General features: G+C 41.7%; 1 protein-coding gene across 11 annotated transcripts in view; it reads right to left on the reverse strand.

The window, feature by feature from the left end:
- PPP1R9A (protein phosphatase 1 regulatory subunit 9A) overlaps positions 1–27975 on the reverse strand; it is a 246793-nt gene that overhangs the window by 57591 nt on the left and 161227 nt on the right. For 6 of the 11 annotated variants that reach the window (XM_074945889.1, XM_074945899.1, XM_074945891.1 and 3 more), the window contains exons 6-7: positions 7741–7876; positions 3470–3538 (exon numbers count right to left, since the gene is read on the reverse strand). In XM_074945889.1, coding sequence (XP_074801990.1) covers positions 3470–3538; positions 7741–7876 — 205 coding nt within the window. The remainder of the gene's footprint in view (positions 1–3469; positions 3539–7740; positions 7877–27975) is intronic. The other 5 variants (XM_074945898.1, XM_074945892.1, XM_074945893.1 and 2 more) reach the window with 1 other exon arrangement.

Genomic DNA, 27975 nt, shown 5'->3' on the forward strand with positions numbered 1-27975 from the left:
AAACAATCTTCAAACCATTTCTCAAAAAATGGGAAATACAATCTAATGTTAATGAAGAAGAAAATGGCATATAATTATTGCAAAACACTCCCAGGAGTTCTAAACTAATATGTAATAAGGACAACTCCCCTTAAATTAGAATCTTAATTGACATCATGTAAATGTTAATAATATCTGTGATGTGCTGTACTTACAGTTATGCTGTTATGACAGCTGGGATTGGCTGGTCAGAGAGCTAATCTGAAACTTCCTATACTCCAGTGGGTAACAAGGAGAGTGATGTGGGAGATGTTATGCTGACACTAGGGCATCCAGGTTTCCCCCACTCTGAAGGACTCTTCAGGCAGCCAATTAAAAAGGCATTCCAGCTGCTCTGCATTGCTAGACTGGAGGCCAGAATCAGGCCCTAAGAGTCAAGGTCCCGAGTTCAATTACCATTTCTGTCACTGACTTGCTGTGTAAACTTGGAAAAGTCATTTAACCTCTCACTGCACCACAGCTTCCCCCTAAGTAAAAAAGGGAATAATAATACTTACCCACAGAAGTGTTATGAAGTTTAATTAACATCTGTAAAGTGCTCTCAGATCCTCAGATGAAAGTGCACAGCATTTCAATCACAAATCTATTCTCATCAAGCTCGAAGTAATTGCTAGTGCCATTTTTTATTAATACATTTTAAATATTGGGGGGAGATTTTCAAAGGCACAAACAGCATTTAAGCACCTAACTCTTATTGCCTTTCAATGGGACTCAGATACCTAACTGCCATTTGCACCTTTGCCAAGCAACCCCATTATTTAAACAGTGCTATACAGAATGTTAGGTGTTTTACACACAAGTATGAACAATATTATTGGCAATGAATATATAATAAATATCACCACTTTTCACCTATATAGCAAATCTCACAGGAAATTTTAAGATTTATAGAAAAAAACCCCTTATTTTCAATTTAAGACTACTATAGAGAAGAGTAAAAAAAAAGAAAGTTGTAAAATAAAGAACTTGCTAGAATCCTTTCAGTAAAAAGAGGTATTAAAAGAACTTATGTCATCCCTTTGGTATGACCAATCCTCACATATTAGTGTGGATTAGTGAAATGTGAACATTATTCCTTTGAGGCCTAATTGAATATACCTGTCTGTGCATCTGTAATAATGTTATACATATTGTGTGTGTGTGTGTGTGTGTGTGAGACAGAGTGTGTGTATACACACACACACACACACAGGTATACACACACACACGTACAATATACATATATTTTACATACTTAGTATATTCTATACATATACATATTTTATATGTATTCAGTGCTGAAACAGGATCTTCAGAACAGTTACATATTCCTTCAAATTATTTTATTTATTTATCCTTCTTTTACTGCTTTTAGTTTTGTATCCTTCACTAGAATATATTCTTAGAGCTCACGTGAGTACCATTGAATTTAAGGAGACTACTCACATAAGCAAAATTACTCATATTCATGTTTGCAGAATCAGGCTCATAGATAGAACAGAAACTTTATTTTCCACCAAATACTGGCCTTTTCCATGTAACAACACATTTATTGTTTTCCTGTTTCTAATGATGCTGGAAATTAGCATAGATTTATTGATTTACTTTCTTGTTAGTGCACCAGTGTTATCAGTGGAAACACCTGGCAAAGGAAACACATGGCACTTGCTCCAACTCAACTCTGGGACCAGTATTTGTTAGTGAAATTCTGTGGCAGATGCCAGTAAAGTGAGTTTAAACATTGTTTTGGTTAGGTCTTAATTTCAAACTTGCAATTTAAAAAATAGTATTTTTCATCTGTTGACTATAGGATGCTGAATTTAACTTTGTTTTTACATATACAGTCAGATTGTGAAGGATAGTCTCAAATCAGATCATCAAATTTTAAAGGAGGTAAATTTTTGGGAGTCTAAAATACCATAGTCTCTTAAACCTAAGAAAATGACTATCCTTAGAACTAAATATCAAAGGCACGGATTTTTTCTTCACTAGGTAGCCAGGTTGTCAATGTAGTCTGATGTGAACTTGGTTTTCATTGGGTGGGAAAATTTGTTTTGCTCTGGAGTCTTCAAATACGCTGGCACTGCATTGTATGTTAAGACACCATTTGAAAGGAAACTTTCTGTTTCTATTCATAATCAGCTAGATCACAAACAAACTCAATTCGTGCAATGTCAATTCTGCAGCTGTCGTTCTTGGCAGGTGCCACAACTGACAGCTCTCTCATCTGATGAACCTTCTAAGTTCACCACCTGGAAGTCTTCTCATTGCCCCACAACTCCTCCCTTTAGGGATGCCCCTCCCAGTATCCCACACCTTCCAAAATGCTCCCCTCTACTAGCCATGATCCCCACAAACATTAGCTGGTGTTAACTGGAAACATCCCTCTCCCCTCCACAGACAGCACTGGCTGAGCCTGCAATCTCTCCCTTCTGCCATACACCACATATTCCAAACCTTTCAGAGATGGAGGTGTTAGGAGAAGAACAGACAGTTGACAGGTAACAAGCCATGAGGAACACAGCACAACTGCCATTTTCACCGAGAGGGACCATGTCTGGGGGGCGTATTTCTGAAGACCTGTGATGGGCATGGCTAAATGGAGGCAGAGATGGGACCCTCAGCCAGTGAACCGAAGCCTTATCTATGCAGCAGCTCACACAGGTTTAGATAAAGGGGCTTTTAAAAACTGATTTGCTAAACTGGCAAAAAACCATGTGCAGACAGTCTTCATTTGGTTTAAGAGCGGCTTATACCAATTTAGCTTAAGTTGACTTACAGACCATTATTAAATAGAAAGAAGAGTGTTTTTAAACTCATTTAAGTTAAGTTGGGGCAACAGTTTATTGTAGACAGGCTGCAGAGTTTCGCCAGATGAGGGTGCTGTCAAAACTGACATTCACCCCCTCTGAACAGATAGGTGTAAGGCAGCACTTATGTAGACACAAAGGAAAAATTTACATCAACTGAGGGGGTTTGTGTGCACCCACACAATCATTTCTGCTTCAGCTGATGGAAAACAATTGTTTGAAGCAAAAACACCTCCGTCCTCTAGTACAGACAAGGCCATAGGCTGGTATTTGAACAAAGTATAGAACGTGACAACGGCAGTGTAATATCATTCGTGACAATGGGCCTGTTCATGCCCTCTCTGAAATAAGTGGGAGTTTTGCTAACGACTTCAAAAGAGGCAGGATTATAATTAAGTAACTAAAGAATGCAAAAAATCTGTTTAAAAAAGTACAACATGGCAATTTAAGGGAACACCCGATGTATATGTCATGAACATACACTGACTGATTAATTAAGTCTGCTGCCTGTTATGTCACATAAAACTATTATTAGGTTGTTCAGACCCTGTGTGAAGTTAATAAGCCATACATGAAAATTTAATTAGTGTAAAAGAAGTAGCAAAGCACAGACAAAAGTTATTTGCTTCAAAATAACAAACCTTTTTAAGGTAACAATTGTTATTGTTATTGTAGTTGCCTGAGGCTCCTTGAAATTCTCTCTCAGTTTTCTAAAATAGTTGACAACAAAAAATAAAAAAAGAATTCTTCTGTACGGTACCCAAATGAGAAATTATATTATGCACTCTGAAGGCAAAAGTTCAGTTCATACTGTCTTCATGATGGCTGAAATTCTCCCCTATACGATTAGGTCAGCGAAAGGCCTATTCAACACTTAAGTTCTAGGGAAAACTAGGCCCTTAAGTGGTATATCGGCCTTTTGTTAGCTCTCTATATCAGGGTGGATTTCATTTGATATTATTCAATCAATTTTGCTGTACACTGCAGCAGATAATACCATAAAATCATCTTTAAAAATGTGAATAGTAACTCTATTGTATTTTTCCATCTTAAATGGAAAACATATTAATTCATATAGCTTAATAGCATAGATAATAAATAGAGTGGCCCTGACTCTCTTCTCATGTATACTGGGAAATCGGGACTAATTGTCCAATGAGCATAATTAAGATCACACTCGGGCTTAATCTTTTGTTTATCTACAAGTCTCAAATAGTGATGAAATGATACTTAATGGACTATGGACATAGTTTAATGCTACCTCTTCATCAGTTTTTTCTGACAGCTTGCACTCAGCTCACCACGTGAAAGACACCTGAAGTATACTGGCGTGGTGCCAACTACCACTTTCACAACAACATTTCTAGTTACTACAATTGGAAACACTGGATTTGCTTAACAATTTGCCCCCATTTAAAAACAATCTTTCGGTATTTGGATATTAATGCACATAACATAATATTTTGCTTCTTCATGTAACTCATGTCATTTTCTAAACTGGTTCTCATGTTACTTTGAACACTGATAAAATAAGGATAAAAACTGAAAACCTATTCAGACCATTCATGTAATTAAAAAAAACTAATGATATTTTACTCAGCTGTCAATAAAACACAAAAATACTTGTCCATAGCAAGTGGGTGAGTAGAAATTTGCAAGGTTGCTACAGAACTTGCATATAATTCACCATGAAATACAGCTATTGCAAAGAAGGAATGTTACAGCTATTGTCCGGCTATACCGGAAGAACAGGAGACCCTGGAAGTGGTTTAATTAGTGTAATTGGTTTAATTAGAGTGCGACTTTATTAACAACTGTCTGGGAGTACCCAGCAGATAAAAGTGTACAGTGCAGGTACCTCCATGATCAATTCAATATCTACTCTGGGGGCTTCTGTCAGATCCTCCCCCCCGGATCCCCAGCAACCCCTCTCCTGGGACCTTACCATCCCCTTCCTCGAATGAGGGGGAAGGTAGGCTATAAAGGAGGGGGGGTTGGGCCCCTGCCGTGCCAGTCATAGGAGCCCAAACCCCCTTTCCTCTCCTTTAAAAACACCTCCTTTAAATCCTTTACCAAACTATTTATCTGATCACAATTCCATTCCCCCCAGAGCACCTGCACCGGATATCCATCCCACACTTACATAATGAGTTGCACATCATAGCCTAACTCCCATTCCATGCTCGCCCCAACTAAGCTCCCTGCCCCGCTTTCCCCCGAATCCACTGTAAAGAAAACAAAAAAAACCTCACTCTGCCTTGGCCAATCTGGCAATGAGGGAAAAATTCCTCCCTAGTCCCCCCAATCCAGGAAGGAGTGGCTAGTGCAATGCCCACAGCAGATCCTGATATTTCACCACTTTCAAGGGTAAGAGGGTGTCTGCTGCCCCGCTTGGTCCTGGTGAAAGAAGGCTTTTCCCCTATATAATCTCCCCTCTCTTCCAGTTACCTGGGAGATGAGTTAGTGTCCCCTTGACAACCCACTCTGCATTTGCAGCAACGTCCGTGCCTCTCCGTCCTTAAAGAGGTGTATCCCCTTTGCCTGGTGAGCCAGACAACCCCCCCCCCAGCAACACACACACACCCCGCTTAAGGTGCAGTGCGGTGATTGTCTTCAATGGTTTATGACAAAATGCAACAGGTGAATGGACTAAAACAGGTTTGGAAGGATTAGATTATTATCAGTAAATGGCGATTTCACCGCACACACGTAAACCGATGACGAAATATTTCCATTGATAGGAACAGAAATCTACAGACAGGCAAAGAAAGAAAACTGTTGCTTGAAAGCTTATTAGAACTTGATTTCAGCGTATCTATTTTGTATACCTTGACTTGTGATGTTGACAATTTGTGTTTAAACGGTTATAAAGATTTAACGTTTTGAATCTTGTCTACAGTCATTAAATAATTATTGTCTGATCCCCTCAATTTCTCACAACTGTGAAAATTTAAATCTATAAAAATCAATAAAAAATAAAAAATGCTTAAAACCTATAATTTTGCATATGTATGAAAATTTAAATAGATTAAAAATAGAAAAAATGCTTAAAAATAAACATAAATATTATCCATTGAAATTATAAAATAATAAAAACCAAATTCTGCCAAGCCTAAATAAAACAAAAGAGAGGAGGGAAAGGACAATGACAAAACAACAGTGAGATGAGGCAATTTTGCAGTAGGTCCCACCTGAAAGAAGGCACCTCCAACAACACAGTACTTTCTAACACCATTCTTGGGGCATTAGGTCAGAATTGACTCAAAGGAAACAGTGTCACCAGCTGAATCACCAACACCAACTGTGAGCCAGGGATCTCTTGGTGACAACTGGTAGAGGGCACTGAGGTATTTAGGGTTACAATGGATCCCCCGCGTCTGATATCTATGTACTAGCTGGTATCTAGTTCACCAAACAGTCATACAAGATCTCTACTGAAAGCCTGTGTCACACTGGTCCTCATAATCACTGTTAAATGTATGCACGGGTAATGTAAGGAGTTATGTATATACACTGAAAATGATGTTCTTAAGGTCTGTGACTTGGGGCTAGTCACCAAAAGGTGAGAAACAGATTTTTATCATAGAATCATAGACTGGAAGGGACCTCAGTAGGTCATTTAGTCCTGTCCCCTGCACTCAAGGCAGGACTACATAATAACTAGACCATTCCTGACAGGTGTTTGTCTAACCTGTTCTTAAAAAAATCCAGTGATGGAGATTCCATGACCTCCCTGGGCAATTTGCTCCAGTGCTTAATCACACTGACAGTTAGGATGTTTTTCCTAAGATCCAATCTAAGCCTCCCTTGCTGCAATTTAAGCCCATTGCTTTTTGTCTTACCATCAGAGGCAGGGAGAGAGGTATTTTAAGGGGTTAGGGAGAAATTAAGGGGATTGTATGGCTAAAGCCTGTTGGTGTCAGAATGAGTATGTGTGTACACTGTGGGTGTTGGGAGATGTAAATATGAGGATGCTGAACATGCACTTCAGTAAAGGCTGTACATGATGTGGGTTAATCTGCATTCTAACTCGCGGGGGTCCATCAGATACCCAAAAAGAAAAAAATAGATTAGATGGAAGTTTCAAAACAACACTTCTTACTAGTTCATTTAATGGAGGCTGAGGATGATAAAGGACAATTGCCCTCACGCATCTCTCTTCAGAAACCCCCCAAAATTAATTACTGGAACATAAAAAATAATCGTTTTCCCAGAGAGAGAATAATGCTGCAGTGTATTAGCAAACCAACCTCCTTTCCTTAATACAGACACAGCAGACACCGCCACAAAAGAGCAATGCTTACAGAAGTGTCAATCAACTTGATGTTCACTCTCCTCGAACAAAAGGATTATTTTAAATACATGCTGAAAAACTTAGTGTGACTTTGTTCCTGAAAAAGGACACATGCTAAAATTGGTAAATAAACACTTAGAGTTGGTGGAGAGAGAGAGACAGCAGATCCAAGTGTCTCTTCGTATAGAAAATCTAGACCAGATCTGGCCCTGCACTACTAAGCTGTGCTAATGGGAGCAGAGGATTTAGGAATCTTGTCCTATGCAACAGCAGGACAAGATTCCTACCAGGCATTCATGAGATTCATAGTCATATACACCAGCTATTGTGCTGGCTAGTGCATCACTGCCCCAAGTTGAAGCAGTCTTAAAGATCTATATTGATTAAAAAACATATGCACTTCAGTGTGGGCATTGTTACATTTTTGAGCACCATAGGAATATATGTATTAGTAAAAACAGGTGTATGTTTTTACAGGCCTGGTACAATAGATTTAGCTTTCATATGAGACTGTTTCCACTCACCATCATCTCAGAGCATGTTAGAAAGAATGAACTGGAAATCGAAAAGGGAACATTACAAAGTAATGAATAGGAGGAATGCTAACAAGTATATTACCTCATCATCATCTGCATCATATTGTGCATAATGCTGTTCCAGGAGCTCTCTCTGGCGACGCTCTTGTTCTAGGGTCTGGCTAATCAGCTGAGCAACCTCACTTACTTGTCCTGGCTTTTCTCGTCCAATTACAAATCTGCATAAAACATTATTGAACAAGATTATTCTTCAGTCCTTTCTCAAGCTATGTTTGATTTTTGGTCAGAGCCAGGTGTACATTAACTGTGCAAAATATCTGATCTGGCTGTGACCATATGCAAAGCCCACTATGTAGACTATCCTTGCCAGAGAAAAAACAATATACACCAGACATGGTGTGACCAGGTCACAAAATGACTGTGTTAAAAAAACAACACCACCACTAACAATGCTTGTGAAGTCTGGCTCCAAATTCCCCTTCCACAGTGTGTGAACCCCATGGATTTAGACCCAGAGCAGAGCAAATTTGTTACATACATCATCTACTCCTGAGGGAATTCTGTGCCACTGCGCAATGCAGAATTTACACAGAAATTAATGTTCTGCACAGAATTTCCTTCCCCTTGGCCCCACAGAAATGGGCTGCAGAGCTGCTGGCCACCACTAAGGGCAACTGGACCCTGCAGAGCCTGGGTCCCCAGCTTGCAAATAGAAGACACTGCTGGGGGAAAGGAGAAGGGAGCTGGAGGGCTCCCAGCAGCTGCAGTTCCCGCATATTCTAAAGGAAAGAGGCAGCGTGCAGGAATCTCCACACAAGTCTGGGACCCAGCATCAGGCTGTTTCTCCCTCTGGATCCCTGGGCTCTGGGGAGTAGGGGATGTGAGAGAGTGGGCTGGGGGGCATCCAGCAGCTAGGCGTTGGGGAGGACAGAGGGTGCAAGTGTGTGTGCTGGGGTATGCCCCACAGCTGGGGAGCCCCGTAGCTGGGTTCTAGGGGATAGGGGGTGCGAGTGTCTGGGCTGGGGAGCCCCCCACAGCTGGACTCGGTGGGGGGGGGGCGAGTGTCTGGGCTGGGGGGACCCTGCAACTGGGCTCTGGAGGGGAGAGGGTGCCCTGCAGCTGGGCTCTGGAGGGGAGGGGTTGCGAATGTCTGAGCTGGGGGGGGCACTGCAGCTGGGCTCTGGGGGAAGAGAGGGTGTGAGTGTCTGGGCTGGGGGGGCCTTGCAGCTGGGCTCTGGAGGTTAGGGGGTGCAGTGTTTGGGCTGGGGGGACCCTGCAGCTGGGAGGAGGTGGTGCGAGTGTCTGGGCTGGGGGGGAGGCGTGGCTAGCTCTGGAGGAGGAAGGGGTGTGAGTGTCTAGGCTGGAGGGCACCACACGGCTGGGCTCTGGGGGCGGAGGGGCAGAGAAACAGGAACTGCGTTGTTACAGGGGTTTCTTTAACTCTTTACTCCTGGGGGAATTTATTTTGTATCTGTATTGTTACAGACATACAGTAGAACCTCAGAGTTATGGACACCAGAGTTACGAACTGACCAGTCAGCCACACACCTCATTTGGAACCGGAAGTATGCAATCAGGCAGCAGTAGAGACAAAAAAAAAAAAAAAAAAAAAAAGGAAATGCAGTACTGTACTGTTAAACAAAAACTACTAAAAAAAGAAAAGGGAAAGCAGCACTTTTCTTCTCCATAGTAAAGTTTCAACGCTGTATTAAGTCAATGTTCAGTTGTAAGCTTTTGAAAGAACAACCATAACTTTTTGTTCAGATGAACATTTCAGAGTTATGAACAACCTCCATTCCCAAAGTGTTCTTAACTCTGAGGTTCTACTGTATGTCTGTAACAATACAGACAGAAAATAAATCAGGTATTTTGAAATAAAATTACCAAAAAAAACAATTGAAGCTGGCATTATTATATAGTGTTATTTTGACAAATAAAATATGAAGAATTTTAAAATATTGTGCACAGAATTTTTAATTATTGGCGCAGAATTCCTGAAGGAGTAATCATCACTTCCAATCCAATAACTCTAGCACATTTCCTCCCACAAGCCTGAAAAAAAACAATCACATGGTAGCAGCAGAGAGAGATTTCTGTGGGTTTATGGGGAGAGGAGTGTACTATAGATTCACTGTTCTATCCTCCCCGGCCTGCATTGCACTTCCTGCTTGTTATACACACCTTTGTGGCCCCTATCCCACCCCCACTAAAGTGGAGAATCAGTCTCTATGTTTTTGTCCAATCAGTTTGGCTTCTGATTTTCATCTTTTCCCATGGATACATCTATAGATGATACTAATGCTGTTTTCCTAATTCAAACTGCATTTAAGTTCTCCTGTTATTTCATGAAATTCTATCACTACACTATTCTCCCAAAATTTGTTATTGCTGCAGGTTCGAAACTTATTCTCTGTTCAGGTTTCCCTTGCTTTGGTTGAAACCCACTGCTTTCAGGTCTAGTTTTTCAGCAATTACATTTTAGGATCAGCTTTGGTTGTAACACAGATTTTTTCCAGTACATTGGATGTCCTGTAATTAGATGCTCGGTGTATTACAGTAGTAAAGACAAATAATCACACTATAATACCAATGTTATGAACAAGTGAGAGACACTTAGGAGTTTAAATTAATCAAAGTTAGAAGAGTATTTTCTCAACATGCTAGAAAGAGGATTAGCTGCTTACAGCTAAAAACATTATGCAGATCTGTAAAGCAAAATCAGGCAATTGAGACATTCCAAATGATGATTTAGTTGTTTTCTAAACATTTGGGGCAAAAGATGAACATATATAAGACCCTGGAAAGCGCACTATATTCTATGTAAAAGGAAAAATTTGATCTGTATTAGATAGCACTGTGCATTCTTAAAAGTCATTTGGAATTTGGCATCTGTGTAACACAAGGTCCCATGAGCGGATAAACCCATTCCCTCTGCCAAGTAATCTGTCAGACCAGGGTGGATAAAAAAAAAAAATCAGTGATTTTAAAAAAACAACAGATTTTTTAATTTAAATTGGATTTTTGTATTTAAATTAAATATAGCATTATTTTTTAAAAAATAAACCTATTTAAAATTACTCTGAAATTGACAATCTATGTTAAGATCTAAACTTATTATAATCTATTAAATATATAAAATAATATTAAGCAGTATATATTTGATGCCCAGTTTTAAAAGGAAGTCAACCCACTGAACTGGTGGAAGTCACGGGCTAAGCACCTGGATTCAGGGTTTGTTGAAATGCTAAACCAGCTTTTGACAGCTGTAGCCTTTTCTGCAGGTGCAGAAAGAATATTTTCTTCATTTCAGTTTATTCAGCTAGCTCAGTTCAATGACTAGTCCAGCCAAAGTTCAGAGACCAATTGGGAGTTGAAAAAGCAGGAAAACTTGTTTTCCTCTTCCAATTTATGAATGCAAACTAAGTATGAGAGGGCAAGATCTGCAAGCTCCAAAATCTGGAAGGACATAATGATCAGAAACAAACAGTTCAATTCATTAACTACAAGTCATACTTCCTTTGTTTAAGTGCAAAACATGTTTTGAAAAAACTTGTCTTCTGGTGTATCCAGTGCTTTTAATGTACTTTTATTTAATAACATTTTTACAAAATGTAAAATATGTTTTGTGCATTTTAATCAAATTTGAATTTTCATCCAAATAGACTTTGACAAAAATCACAAGTAAAAAATTAATCATCATCAAGTAAACGATGCATCAGTCACCCTTTTCTAATACGTTAAAATGTAACTATTAAGAATCTGAACAAATATAAGTTAAGCTATATAACTGCTTAAATAAATAAGTACAGCACAGTGTATCGTCTGGGTTAGCTAAAAAAAGCACCAAATCTAATGAAAGGCTATATCAAGTTGCAAATCAATGTGTTTCAGTTGTTACCAACTAATGAAAATCAACCTTTGTTTAGAAAATAATTAAAAAGTACAAATGCAATACACAATTAAAATTCACGATTTAAATCAAGGTTTCTTGCTTGTTGATTTAAATCATGCTTAAAATTGGTGATTTAAATCACTTTGATTTAAACCAATCTACCCATGAAGTCATAGATTAGCAGAAAGGAATACAATTTGGAGATATGCTGCACACCACAGAAGCGAAATAGCCAAGGATGACTTCCAAAGGGGAAAGAAAGGTGACTAAAATGACCCCGTTTGAATGATAAGGCCAAGAGTCCAAGCTGGAGAACAAAACAAACCATTCACAAAGAACATAGTTAGCTTTCTAATGTCAACAGGAAACATAGGGAGAACCAGAATACAAATCAACATTTTAACCCTCATCAAACCAGTTCTCAAACTGGCACTCTGATCCTGCTGTCACTAAATCTGGCACAGTGACCCGACCACGACAGAGGGATAAAGCATCTCCTTGTGGCCTCTCCGGCCTATCCCTTCCACATAGTGACACAGCACCAAGCACAGCCTGGTCCTGTCTCTTCTGATCTACAGTTTTAGGGCCTACTCTTCCTCCAAACGAATAAAATGGCCAAACTCTTCAGCGGAAGCAGCACTGGGTCCTTAACATAGTTGTTGTAAGTAAAGATGGAGACCATCCACATTTGTCATGCACTGGTCTGTCCTATGAAGCAACAAGTAAAGGGAGAATACAGCAAAAATTAATTCTGGTTTAAACTAACTTAAACAGGTTTTTATTAGATGGATATCACCAAGACATCTGAGATAGATATACACGTGATGGTAATACCCATATGATAAATTGTGGACCCATGTAATACATGGAATTTGTCAGGCACCTCACTGCCCTCTGCTCTGTAATTCCCTTCCTTTGGGATGTAAAACTCCATAACAACTTCACACAGCCATTATGTACATTGTCCGAAGGCCTGGGATGTGCAATATGCAGTCTTGCACCAGCAGTAGGTTTAAAATATGATATCTCATGACTTCTTGGGACTAAAAATGGGAGATTTTTCACCACTGAAAAGGGGAGAATTTTATGTTTCCAACTAGAAAGCTCTTGCTTCTAGACCAGGGTCCTGAATAGGGTTGCCAACTTTCTAATCGCACAAAACCAAACACCGATGCCCTGCCCGCCCCTGCCCCTTCTCTAAGGTCCCACCCCTGGCTCACTCCATCCCCCCCTTCCTCTGTCACTCGCTCTTCCCCTCCCTCACTCACTTGCTCATTTTTACTGGGGTGGGACAGGGGGTTGGGGTACAGGAGGGGGTGAGGGCTCTGGCTGGGGGTGCAGGCTCCGGGGTGGGGCTAGAAATGAGGGGTTCATGTGGGAGGGGGCTCCACGCTGGGGCAGGAGGTTGGGGTGCAGGCTCTGGGGTGGTACTGGAGATGAGGGATTTGGGGTGCAGGAAGGGGCTCCGAGCTGGGGTGTGGAGCTGAGGGGTTAGTAGTGTGAGCGGGGGCTCCGAGCTGAGGCGGGGTATGGAAGGGGGTATGGACTCTGGGCTGGGGGTGCAGGTTCTGGGGTGGGACCAGAAATGAGGGGTTCAGGGTGCAGAAGGGGGCTCCAGGCTGGGACACGGGTGCAGTAAGAGGTGCGGGGTGTGGGCTCTGGGAGGGAGTTTGGGCATGGGAGGGGGCTCCAGGATGGGGCAGGGGATTGGGGTGTGGGAGGGGGTTCGGGCTTTAGGCAGCGCTTACCTCAGGTGGCTCCCCGGAAGTGGCAACATGTCCCTCAGCTCCTAGGTGTCAGGGCATACAGGCAGGTCTGCGCTGTCTCTGCACACAGGTGCTGCCCCTGTAGCTCCCATCGGTGGGGACAACGCATGGAGCCTCCCTGGCCACCTCTGCACCTCGGAGCCAGAGGGAGATGTCACCACTTCCGGGAGCTGCATGGAGCCAGGTAGGGAGCTAGACAGCCCCGCCAACCTGACTTTTAATGGCCCAGTCAGCCGTTCTGACCGGAGCTGCCAGGGTCCCTTTTTGACCGGGCGTTCTGGTAGAAAACCAGACACCTGGCAACCCTGGTCCTGAAATACTGGAGTTAAATGTCCTGACATTTTTATGGAAGTAGGCTATTTTAGGTTACTGTTAGAGGTTTTAAAATATAATATATTTTTCCTCTCCTTCCAAAGGCACTCATGGTTTATTGTTATATTATTTTCAGGCCTTGAAACAGACACCAAAATTAAGTCTGCTCAGTGACACATAAAGGTCTTAGAGTGTATACATATATAAAGCCCTCAAGCAATGACATCAAAGCATCTACCAGGTGTTTTCCAAAACAGAAATAGAGCAAGTACTCTACATTCCTACAATTTAAACAGGGGTTTAAGTGAGTTATCTGCTGCCATACACAGACTGAGGATATGATAGAAAATAAATATTTAGCAGTGTTAAATGTTTTTTTTCTTGAAATGATATTGTAAATTTCCAAAATACATGTTCAGTTTTTAGTGACTACAGTTTTCAGAACACAAACTAAACTAAATAAGGATATTTTAGACCAGTTGCCTTGTTACATTCCCAGTTTTAAAATATCTGCTTAAATGCAATAAAATAAAGACATTTCTATAACTGGCAAAGCAAACAAGGTCACAAAAAGAGAATAAATAACCACACTCTCTAATATACATGAAATAATGGTTTTGATGTATACAGCTTTAATTATCAATAAATGCGTCTATGGGAGAGAGAGTTTTTAAAACGTTTAATGAGATATTCAAACCTAGTCCAGTTCCAAATATGAAGATAGAAAATTTCATAACCAGAAATGTTTAAATATGAAAAGAGAGGCAGAAGGTTGTGAATCACTGCCCAGAAAATTAGTCATTGAAGCATAATGTACATACCTAAATAAAAGTGACTAATTATATTTTTTCCATCACTGGTTCACTAGAATTAGGCACATGTATCTTAGACCTGGCAAGTCAGTCGTAAGAGTCAAAGATGTTATTAAATAGAAGAGAAATGTAAAATCTATGTGCCACAATATCTTTAAGAAGCTGTTTATACAGTAGCCCTGTTTCTGATAAATCAAATTTTAACCTTTTAAACTTCTTTGAGACTTCATGATCTTGACAATTCTCTCAATTATAAAAACAGCAATTATATATTATATTACTATAAAATATATCATAAAACACAGCAGCAACATTTCTACAGACCATTGCTATATACTAAACATCTGGGCCATTTTCAAATGTCGGTACTTTTGTTGTTGTAAATTGTTTCTGATATTCACAAAGAGCCATTGCAGCTGCCAAATGCATGGCATAAACTGACTTTGATATTAACAGTGACACATCATACTCAATGACTAAATGTGAAACACTCTCCTAAAAGGCGTTGTTAAAATAAACAGGTCTGGAGCTAGAAATATAATTAATATTTGACTCTACCCTTGGACATGGGGAGACAGAAAATATAGGGGAATTAAAAATCCTTGAGGGCAAATCTTGAGGGTGAGATGAAAGATATATATAGGAGACGGCCAAAAATTCTACCCTAACTTCCATAGGGAAGACTCACAGTGTGTAAAGTTAAGCATGGGCACAAGTCATTTCAGAATCAGGATTTCTGTTTGTAAAACAGGGTGAAATAAAGAGTCAATTTTATTTAAAATAACTCAGTAAGCTACATGTAAAAATTTATGAGCAGCACATTAATATTTTCAGATTCATTTTGAGTTATTTTAGTATAAAAAACCCCAAAAAACAAACAAACAAAAAACAACAACAAAAACCCTCCTGGAGGGTTAAGAAAGGATTCCACTGAATCTGGCAACAATTCCCAGATTTCCTTCAGCCCAATGATACTTTTGAGCATACTTAATACCTTACTTTCCCGAACTTTTTCAACTTAAAGTACAGGGGTTCTGCAGTGCTTTGTACATTGAAATAACATGGAGAAAAACAGCTGATTTCAGCGAAGTGGCATGGTTAGCAGAGAGCAGAATTTAGCCCTCTGTTACAGTCTGCCTCTGTGCAAACCTAGGAAGACAGCATTGCCTTACAACAAATTTAAAACAATTTTTGAACAAGCATGGCATATTTTACACCTAATACCTCTACGTGGCATGAACCTTGTATGAAGAGATATTTTTATTTAGTGGCAACAACATAACCCAGATCTAGTGACAGTTTTCCATGAATAAGTTCAAGCTCTTTTAGAAAAGTCAACCTCAAACTACAGAGGTCATGAAGTTTTAGATTCTCTATGCAAATGAGCAAATTACCACATCCTAGTCCATGTACTTTCACATAAGAAACTATCTGAAAATGAAACAGTCTCAAAGACCTAAAACAACTATATTATGAAACAACAACACGGAACTGATTTTTAAATAGGACTACGAGAAAGTCAAGTAAAAGTAGGATATGTTAATTCACTTAGATTGGTTATCCTCATTTAAGAGCGTCCACTAGTGTGGGACCTGAGTGGTGTGTCAGCTATGCGTAAAAATGCTACAGAAGCAGCTGTTAGGTTAGGCCTGAGAAATACAATAGCCCGCGATAAACAATTTCTTAAGCTTAAACACTGGTTTATCCCGTGGTGGGATAGGCCTTCCCTTCCCACCATACCTATCAGTATTCTGACATAATGCAGACACTGGTGTTCCCTGAATACACAGTATGCAGCTGACCAATATTCTCTGCAGTATTCCTCAACTCTAAGGGCGGTAGCCAGCCATGGAAGACATGGCCATATGTGCACCCCCCATATGCATCTGAATGTAAACACCCTATGGAGATGAATACATTGCAAAACAATAGCTGTGAGATAAGGTGAACTGCTCCATTCATGTCTGTGAGTGTTCCCATCCCCCCTCACCAGTGTTGGAGAACCTGTGATATGCATCAAGCATGGCTGTTCTCAATGCCCCACCTCAGTCTCAGCAGTGTGTTCTTGTAGCATGCTCCCAGTATACTTACTCTAAGCTCCGCACCCAGAGAGGGAGGGGTTTCAAACCCCTGTAGAGGGACAAGACCTGCCCCCACCAGATCACTTGGGGAGGGCAAGAAAAGGGGCAAAGATGCCCCTAGAAGGGGAAGTCCCTCAAATCCCAGCTCACATGAGGGAGTCAAAGGGGTATCAGACCCCCTGTAGATGGGTGGGGGTCCCCCAGATCCTGGCACACACACACAGGAGGCAGGTTGAGGGGTTCAGATGCCCCAGAAGAGCAACTCCCCCATATCCTTGCTCACATGAAGGGGACACAGATGGAGGGTGTGATGCTGGCAGACCAGGTGCCAGCTCACGCCAAGGCTCCTAGGCCTCACTGAACACTGACAAATAAGTAGCTGGAAACCAGCTTGGCTCACCTGTGTGTTAGCATTGTTAAAATACATGTTAAGTTTATAAGAATGTGTTTAGTGTATGGACTTTATGAAATAATTGTGAGTTGCTGCATGCATTAATTTCACTTATAAATATCTGTATTCCATGTCATAAGGTAATAGTTAAGTAAGTGTTTGCTATGCAACTGGAAACCCCCAGAGTCAGGACAGAAGCATTACCAAGTGTGAAATACTAGTTTACCACCAGAGGTGTCATCTCCTGTCCACCAAAAGAAGGCCTACAGACACCAGATGAACCATTGTGGAACATCAGTGGACAAAAGACTTGTTGATTTCTTCCCCCACTCCCATGCACAGGGGATGTGCACAAACCCTCATCCCACCACAGTTTGAACTTTTTGGGAAAGGAATAAAAATCCCTGACCAGAAAGAACTGTATCACTATGTTGCTTGGAGTTCAGAGAGGGCAATATTTCTAAGCGTAAGCATGGGATCCCCAAGATGCTTAGCTTGGGTTAGCCCTAAAGGACATATACCCTTTGCATATTACAGCAGCTTATATTACTTTTTGAAACTTGAAACTATAATTCATTTGTGTGTGTGTGTTTACCTGCTTTAACCTTATAAATAACTATCATTTCTTTTTCCTAGTTAATAAATCTTTAATTAGTTTATTACAGGACTGGCTACAAGCTTTGTCTTTGGTGAGAGATTTAAGGTACAAATGACATGGGGTAAGTGACTGGTTCTTTGGGACTGGGAGTAACCTGAATATTGTTGTGATTTTTGGTGTAAGGGACCATCTATCAAAAATGCAGGCTTGCCTGGGTGGCATGATAGACTGGAGTGCCTAAGAGGATTGTCTGTGACTCCTTGTTAAGGCTGTTATAGTGCTTGAGGAGTTCACACTTGATACTAGGTTGATGAAATCTAATTATAGAACACACAGCCAGTTTGGGGTTTATGTGCTGGTTTGTAACAGTCTGCCCTAAGGTTGGTGCCCAAGTTCATGAACCACACCAGACAGTGTGACGGAGGGGTCAGAGCCCCCTGGAGGGGGGGTCCCCCAGAAACTGACACAAATAAAGGTAGGGAAAGAGGCTCAGACCCCCTAAGACAGGCAGCCCCCCGATCCAGGCAGACAAAGGGAAGGCATATGTAGGGCTGACAGGTGTCTCTGCCCCTATTTTCTCTCAGTCCCCCTATGATTCACTCCCCAAACCTGCTTCCCAGTTGTCTCTACCCTCCCATTCTTCTAAACCCCCACTGTCTCCTACCTATACTCCCCCATTTCATCTCCTCCCCATGATCATCCCTCCCCTCACTGCAGCTCCAAACCCCTTTCCCCTATTTCCACCTACTCTTCCACCCCAATCACCCTCCCATTCCAGCAAGCATTTGCATGTGTAATTTACTGTCATTTCAAACATAGTTTAAGCACCTTCTAAAAACAGTATGAGCACCTTCTGAATATTCTGTTGTAGTCAGACTACATCCCTTCATAATAAAGAAAATCCTTTGACAGAGGATATCTGCCCAGGGCTAGATGTGAACTCACAGTGCCTGGGTAGTGCTCACATTTGATGCCTATAACATTCCCCTGAAGCAATTAAGTCCTGTGAGCTACAGCTGGCTTTCAACTCCCTTAGCCTCTCTCTCTCTGCACATGCAGTGTAATCAGCATGGTGCATGAGCCTTAGAACTGATAGGCACGTGCCTACCTAGAGAACCAAACTTCTTCAAATAACGCTGTAACGTGATTTCCCTCAAAGGGCTAGTGGGTGGTATGGACTCTGTCGGGTAACCCTTGAATGTCTGAGATCCTGATGCAAGGATCTCAGCCCCGGTTTGAGTCCTATATGTGCAAAAAAAAGAAGTTGGAAATGCATCCACCTTCAGAAAAGCTAGGGTTTTTCCCATGGGGTTTGCAGTTTGTGGGGTTGTAACTCAGGAAGCCTTCAGTCAAATGGCCCCAAACCTGGATCGTTATCTGAACCCTGTGCCCCCATGAGGCATACCAAATTCCAAATCAAACTGAGTAACTGTGCACATTTTAGAGTACTTAGAAGAGTCAGTCTTTTAAACAGGAAGGACTTCCCAACCTTAACTATAGCAGAAATGGCCCTCCACTATACCGAATGGTATTGGTCTGACAGTGCCCTTTATCCCATCCCCAGAAAGATGACAGAAGGATGACACTCAGTGAAACTAAAAGACCATACGCATTTCAAAAAAGAATCCCTCCAGTGTAAAATCAGACTGTGGAATTCACTAATGCAGGATATTAGTGAGCTAAATAGTTCCACAAGACTAAAGAGGACTTCACATTTACATGAGTTGAAATAACATTTGTAGTTAGACTTGTCACATTGAAGCTGAATGAATGAAGGATAGCTAATGTGACGCCAATTTTTAAAAAAAGGCTCCAGGGGTGATCCTGGCAATTATAGGCCGGTAAACCTAACTTCAGTACCAGACAAACTGGTTGAAACTATAGTAAAGAACAGAATTGTCAGATACATAGATGAACATGATTTGTTGGGGAAGAGTCAACATGGTTTTTGTAAAGGGAAATCATGCCTCACCAATCTACTAGAATTCTTTGAGGAGGTCAACAAGCAGATGGAAAAGGGGGATCCAGCGGACATAGTGTACTTAGATTTTCAGAACGCCTTTGACAAGGTCCCTCACCAAAGACTCTTAAGCAAAGTAAGCAGTCATGGGATAAGAGGGAAGGTCCTCTCATGGATCAGTAACTGGTTAAAAGATAGGAAACAAAGAGTAGGAATAAATGGTCAATTTTCAGAATGGAGAAAGGTAAATAGTGGTGTCCCCCAGGGGTCTGTACTGGGACCAGTACTATTCAACATATTCATAAATGATCTGGAAAAAGGCATAAACAACGAGGTGGCAAAATTTGCAGATGATACAAAACTACTCAAGATAGTTCAGTCCAAAGCAGACTGCAAAGAATTACAAAGGGATCTCACAAAACTGGATGACTGGACAACAAAATGGCAAATGAAATTCAACGTTGATAAATGCAAAGTAATGCAAATTGGAAAACATAATCCCAACTACACATATAAAATGATGGAATCTAAATTAGCTGTTACTACACAAGAAAGAGTTCTTGGAGTCATTGTGGATAGTTTTCTGAAAACATCCACTCAATGTGCAGCAGCAGTCAAAAAAGCTAACACAGAATATTGGGAATCATTAGGAAAGGGACAGATAATAAGACAGAAAATAGCATATTGCCTCTATATAAATCCATGGTATGCCCACATCTTGAATACTGAGTGCAGATGTGTTCGCCGCATTTCTAAAAAGACATATTGGAATTGGAAAAGGTTAAGAAAAGGGAAACAAAAATTATTAGGGTATGGAACAGCTTCCGTATGAGGAGAGATTAATAAGACTGGGACTTTTTCAGCTTGGAAAAGACGACGACTAAGGGGGGTTATGACAGAGGTCTATAAAATCATGACTGATGTGGAGAAAGTAAAGTACTATTTTCTCCTTCTCATAACACAAGAACTAGGGGTCACCAAATAAAATTAATAGGCAGCAGGTTTAAAACAAACAAAAGGAAGTATTTCTTCACACAATGCACAGTCAACCTGTGGAACTTTTTGCTACAGGATGTTGTGAAGGCCAAGACTATAACAGGGTTCAAAAAAGAACTAGATAAATTCATGGAGGGTAGGTCCATCAATGGCTATTAAGCAGAATGGGCTGGGATGGTGTCCCTAGCCTGTGTACGCCAGAAGCTGGGAATGGGCGACAGGGGATGGATCACTTGATGATTACTGGTTCTATTCATTCCCTCTGAAGCACTTGGCATTGGCAACTGTTGGAAGACAAGACTCTCGGTTAGATGGACCTGTGTTCTGACCCAGTATGGCCATTCTTATGTTCTTACAAGAGCTACCAATTCTCATTCTTTAGGTCAGAAACCATTTGCCAGCTGGGATTAGGAAATAATTCCCCCTCATCCCTTTCCCTCAGAGTGTAGGTGCTGGAACTAGGAGTGCTGCCACATCTCCTGGCTTGAAGTGGTTTCCAATATATCAGGTGTACAGTTTGGTTCAATGGCTCTCAGTACTCCCACTATACAAATTGTCCCAGCGTCCCCGTACAGAGTACAGTTGGTGAATGTCTTCCTGTAAAGCATACAGGCTGCTGCCAGATACAGAATGCCAAACTGGTTGGATTAATGGTCTTCTATTCTGGTATGGCAATTCTTCTGAATAGCATAACATTTAAAATAATAGAAACCCCTCAGCTCCTTCAAGTTTTTATGTGATTAATTTGCTGGATGTGGGGGGTTATCCTGAACTGGAACAGTTTAAAAGATAGACATCATGGCTTTGTTCTCACTGTCTCTTTACTATGTCAGTTACAGAAGCTTGGTTACGTTTTTCTGGAAGCAATATTGAAGAATCTATTCTAGGTCACTAACCTCCATTGTCATGACTATTCAAAAATGTTTCTAAAACTCAAAGGGGGGAATCACTAAATATCAGCATTATACTAGCTTTCTGAAGCAGCAGTGACCAAATTATTGGTGAGAATTAAGGAAGTAGTTTCAATATCACTCCTTTCATAAATGTATTTCCGCATGATCAATCAAGTATAAACCCCAATGCAAAGGCTAAAATGTATTTTGCCAGACTACTTGAAAAATGACAGTGTATAATGCTTTGGGCTGTAAGAGGAAGGAATGTTGGAGACACACAGAACTGTGTGCATGCAGCATTCCAGAGAGGACATGTGTATATGCAGTATGTGCTGTATTCATGATGTGAAAAAAAAGCTGTGCTCATTAAAGGTTAGGTTGGTTAGTTCACATGCTGTTGCTTGGACAGCACAGAGGCCACAAAGTGTTCATTAAACCAATTATGTAAAATTAATTAAATCAACACTGTAACATATATAGTAATTAAAGCAGAACTTTAATTCCATTAAACAGTACGTGTGTGATCTCTCCCATGAGGTGGATTTGCTACAGAGACATCTTTAATAGATAGCATGGGAGTTCTACCTCCACATTTTCTCACCAGTGTGTCTCCATTTGCAGTTTTGTGTAGCCTCCCATCTCATTTCCTCCTGAATAGGAGGGGGTAGTAGATCACTTGCACTGTGCATGGGGCACTAGTGATCCCTGGCAATATGAGAGGCAGAAGGTAGGAATCAGCAATGGTATCGACTCTCTTTACCTGCATGGGAGTCTCAGCACCCAACCTTTCCCTCTTCCCCCCAAGTGATGTGAATCATTAATGGCCGCTGCTAAGGAAGTGAGGATGCGCAAATGCCAGCATGAACCTTCCCTATACTTACAGCAGCCAGGCACAAATAGCTGTGGAGAGGAGAGGAATCCTGTCCCAAATGATTCTCGTAAGCTCTCCTAAGGCCAGGGAGGGTGTGTGGTCCAGAATGAAAGTGTGTCCATGAAAGAGAGGGGGGATGAGAGATTGTTCTGTAAACCTACTACTGTGTCACGGCAGCTGAAACAGGAGACAGGTTCTGCCATGAAACAGATTTTTTTCCTTTACAACACAGCCAGCATTCATGGCTTCTGCATGCGTAAGAGGGAATAAAAATGACAGCAAAATACGCAATCCTCTTTTATGAATAATGTTTTTAAGAGACCAATATTTGATCCAATCTACTCTATAAGCAAATGTTTATGTTTATGGTAGAGCCACACTTTCAAGCTGGTAGTAACCTTTGGCACCCTGAGATTCACCCTCAAAAGGCATTAAATTAAGAGAGATGTTAGGGGACGATTTCAGGAATGTGTCTAGCTTTGAGTAATTAAAAGCAAACACAGTATACTGAAGTAAACAGAACATAAAACAAGGTAACTTGTCAGGGCCTAACAGTACTTGTGTATGATGTCTATGTCACAGACTTCATGATGGAGCTTGGCAAATCTTCTCACTCTACTGATCCCAAGCAGTCTGGCCAATTACATTTCACACATTTCTGGGCTTCTCTGTGAGATGGACCACGGAACTTTGGGACACAATTAGAATTGAGGAAACTGGAGGGTCTTTATCGTACAGTTTTCTTAAATGAAGCAAAATCAGAAAGGGAGTTGTACCAAATTCTACCCCATCCCTTCTCCTCAGCAGATACCTGCATTAGTAGGAAGGGGTGCTAACGGCATAAGCTTTGTGTAAGTGTGCATGTATATGCTTATAAAATATTTTCATTGAAATATGTATATTATTTATTAAAATCTTCTTTATCCGGTTGTGACACTGATGTGTTCAGTCACAACTTTCTGTGAAAACTCAGTATTTTAAGCTTACAAATAGCAACAATGTAAAAACTCAAACCTCTCCCTGATAAATGAGACCTGTAAGGAGCCAATGATCATAGAATGATAGAAGATTAGGGTTGGAAGAGACCTCAGGAGGTCATCTAATCCAACCCCCTGCTCAAAGCAGGACCAACCCCAACTAAATTATCCCAGGCAGGGCTTTGTCAAGCCAGGCCTTAAAAACCTCTAAGGATGGAGATTGCACTACCTCCCTAGGTAACCCATTCCAGGGCTTCACCACCCTCTTAATGAAACAGTATTTCCTAATATCCAACCTAGACCTCCCCCACTGCAACTTGGGACCATTGCTTCTTGTTCTGTCATCTGCCACCACTGAGAACAGCCGAGCTTCATCCTCTTTGAAACCCCCCTTCAGGTAGTAGAAAGCTCCTATCAAATGCCCCCTCTCTCTTCTCTTCTGCAGACTAAATAAGCCCAGTTCCTTCAGCCTCTCCTCATAAGTCATGTGCCCCAGCCCCCTAATCATTTTCGTTGCCCTCCGCTGGACTCTCTCCAATTTGTCCACATCCTTTCTGTAGCGGGGGGCCCAAAACTGGATGCAATACTCCAGCTGTGGCCTCACCAGTACCAAATAGAGGGGAATAGTCACGTCCCTCAATCTGCTGGCAATGCTCCTACTAATGCAGCCCAATATGCTGGTAGCCTTCTTGGCAACAAGGGCACACTGTTGATTCATATCCAGCTTCTCGTCCACTGTAATTCCTAGCTCCTTTTCTGCAGAACTGCTGCTTAGCCAGTCAGTCCCCAGCCTCTAGCGGTGCATGGGATTCTTCCGCCCTAATTGCAGGACTCTGCACCTGTCCTTGTTGAACCGCATCTTTTTTTGCCCAATCCTCCAATTTGTCTAGGTCACTCTGGACCCTATCGCTATCCTCCAGCGTATCCCCCCAGCTTAGTGTCATCTGTGAACCTGCTGAGGGTGCAATCCACCCCATCCTCCAGATCATTAATGAAGATGTTGAACAAAACTGGCCCAAGAACTGACCCCTGGGGCACTCTGCTTGATACCGGCTGCCAATTAGACATCGAGTCATTGATCACTACCCGTTGAGCCCGACGATCTAGCCAGCTTTCTGTCCACCTTATAGTCCATTCATCCAGCCCATACTTCTTTAACTTGCTGGCAAGAATACTGTGGGAGACCGTGTCAAAAGCTTTGCTAAAGTCAAGGTATATCAAGTCCACCATCTTCCCCATATCCACAGAACCAGTTATCTCATCACAGAAGGCAATCAGGTAGGTCAGGCATGCCTTTCCCTTGGTGAATCCATGTTGACTGTTCCTAATCACCTTCCTCTCCTCCAAGTGCTTCAAAATGGATTCTCTGAGGACCTGATCTTTGTGTATGGGATGTACACTACACTTCACAATGTGTGCAGAACAGCAACAAAGAAATATCAGTACAATATGATATTTTATGACAAAAGGGTCTATATGGCAACTAGTCAGATTATAATTTAATCCATGAGGAAGGACCTAGGGAAAGCTATGTGAAGATCCCCTTGTGTTTTCTCCTTCCTACCAAACCTGTTATTTTCCATGGAAGTGGGCAATCTGCCCCACAGTACACTGAATAATAATTAAATACATGGAGGATTTTAATCTTACAGTGAAATCTGCGGTGGATTTCAAAGCATAAGGATGTGTTTTGGCAGCAGTACTCTTTGGCAGTACTCTGCTGCTTCGCCATGCTTTCTCATCTAGCACTAAGGATGTAAATCTCGGTACAAAATCAGATGGAAAACTCTTCAACATTACACATCTGTAATGTTTTAGGGTTCAATTCAGGCTACTGAGAGATGATGTCACCACTTCTCCTGTAATCCTGCGTGCCTCAAAATGCTCTGCTGCTGTAGCTCCCTGTCTGGATGTTCCCAGCCAGCATACAAGCATGCACTAAGTGTCTGTGTGTTCAGCAGACCTGCTTCAGCACCTCTGACTCTAGCAGCCTGCTTGTTACATCACAGCTCCACTCTGGTCCCCACCAGCCTTAGTTACTACTTGCATGGTGACCCCGACATACCCCCAGTCCCAAATTTTCCCCAAACCAGAGAGGGTTGAAGCATCCAGCCCCCTCCTGGAACACACAGAGAATTAATAAGGTTTGTTGTTCCTTTAAAAGCACAGCATATCACTTTAAGTGATACCAAGTAGAAGGGATAAAGACAAATGGTTACAAGCAAATAAAAGTAAAATATGCTTGCTAGTGTCTAGGGAAAAGTCTACACTACTGCTTAAGTCGATCTAATTTACATCACTCAGGGGTGTGAAAAAGTCCCCCCAAGTGAAAAAAGTTTCATGCTGTCCACATCGGCGCTATGTCATCAGGAGACGTTCTCCCGACAACATAGCTTACGCTTCTCTCTAAGGGCAATGGGAGAGTGCTCTCCCATTGGCATGGCGCATCTTCCCCAGATGCGCTATAGTGATGCAGCTGCACTGATGTAGCACTGTAGTGCAGACTTGCCCTACGACTTAATTCAAACAAGCTACAGCCACAGTTCAAGGTAGATTTCTTAGCAATCATTTTCTTTCCATCCATAGCTGACTCCCTCTCTTAGTCAGGCCCTTCCAAAACAGTACAAAGGACCATCTTCCCTTGATCTTTGCCTAAGCAGGTTTCTCACCTATATTCAGTTCCCAGAGACTTCAACCTCCTTAGCTGAAGGACCCATCTTTGGCAGATTGCAAGAGTTCAGGTGTCTGTCCAGTGATGGAAACCAAGAAGGCTTTTTCTCTCTCCTTTTATCTTCCCAAAGTCACTGTTTTGTCTGCACACTCAGGATGACCTCATGCTGTTCTTCCCTTCCTGTGGGCTTCCCCTCCCCCTGAGGATTCAAACATAAATGGGGCTTCCATTGTTTTTGGTCACACCTTGCTTAATTTACTACTGGGGGAATTCTGCGCCACTGCGCAACTCAGAATTTTGCAGAAATTAATGTTGTGCGTGCAGAATTTCCTTTCCACCACAGAAATGGGCTGCAGTGCTGCTAGCCACTACTAGGGGCCACTGAACCCAGCAGAACCCAGCTTGCATATAGAAGACACTGCTGGGTGGGAGGGAGAGGGAGCTAGAGGGTTCCTGGCAGCTGCAGTTCCCAGCATGCCCTGAGGGAAGGAGAGGGTGGCGTGCAGGAAACTCTGTGCAAGCCTGGGACTGGCATTAGGTTGTTTCTCCCTCTGGATCCCTGGGCTCTGGGTGGGGAGTGGGTGCAGGTATTTGGACCGGGAGGGCCCCGCGGCTGTGCTCTGGGTGGGGGGGAAGGGGTTCGGGTGTATTGGTGGGGGGGTGCAGGTATCTGGGCTGGGGGGGGACGTGGCTGAGCTCTGGTGAGGGAGGAGGTTCAGATGTTTTTGCTGGGGGGGCCCGCAGTTGGGCTCTGGGGGGGGGGGAGGGGTTGTGGGTGTGGGTGTCTGGCCCCCGGCTGAGCTCTGGGGGAGAAAGGGGGCAGAGAAGTTACTTGGTTGTCATAGGGGTTTCTTTAACTCTCTACTCCTGGGGGAATTTTTGTGTGTGTCTGTATTGTTACAGACATACTTGCTGACTGGTATTTTGAAATAAATTACCAAAATAATGAAAACTGGCATGATTATGTAGTGTTATTTTAACAAATACAATTTTTAGAATTTTAAATTTTTTGGTACAGAATGCACCCAGGAGCATGAATTTAATTGAAACGGGTAGATAGCTGCAGTGCCTCCCATCTGGGAGAAAACTAGTTTCTCCCTTTGTTTGGTCCCAGACTTTAAATTATAATATCAGTGAGCATTCATAATTCCTCATATAGTGTTACTACACACATTCCCCAGTGATATTAATCACCAGTGTGTCATTAGCTTTCATAAAAGATCTCACTTGGTACTCTTTTATAGTACAGTAATATTGTATGAGGCTCAGACCCCTTGTCTTTATATTCTAGTAAACCACTGGAATATAAAGTTATATTCTCAGATAAAGAGAGACTATCTATTATCTGTTTATCTATTCTCAAATAAAGTTCTTTTTGTCCATCTGAAGAGATGCCATGTGGTCTGGAGAAGATTTCATGCTGGTTCTTCTCCAGCTGGTGACAGTTGAGTAGTTATCTCTTCCCCTTGCTAGTTCAATGGCTTTGTTTACCTTTTGTATAAATGCACCTTTATTGTCTCTGCCTGATGACCAGACTGGTCAGCCAAGCAAATACACATTCCATTGTCTATAGCAGACTGGGATTATGCATTGCTTGCCAAACACATTTTAATAACATGATTCTAACACATATCTATAACTTTTTGTACATACCTTATAGATACACATGCAACAACATTAAAGATCAGTGATTTATTAGTTTTCCTATGATATATTACATGCCACATTTTGGGTATATATCATGACAACAGTGTGTTAGGAGTAGTGAGTATGTCAGGCCTGACACAAGTTGCTGAGACAGAGTAGTAAACCACCAGTGGGCCTCTGTGTCACAACATCTAAGAGCAAAAAGCAAACTCAAACACACGCTGATAAGAGAACTTCTATTCACCAATAATTCAATGCTCGTCGCACATAGTGAATAAGAGCTTCAGCAATTTTTCAATAGCTTTGTGCTAGCTTGTGTTGAAAACAATAATAGCACAAAGTGTGTTGATTACACCAGGGTTTCAATCACTAACACCATGATAGAAGTTGTGCAGAAATTCTACTATCTAGGATCAACTGTATCAGATAAACTCGTCATCTGGAGATAAG

This window comes from Natator depressus, chromosome 2 (genome assembly GCF_965152275.1).
Source record: "Natator depressus isolate rNatDep1 chromosome 2, rNatDep2.hap1, whole genome shotgun sequence".
NCBI classification, from domain to species: domain Eukaryota; kingdom Metazoa; phylum Chordata; order Testudines; family Cheloniidae; genus Natator; species Natator depressus.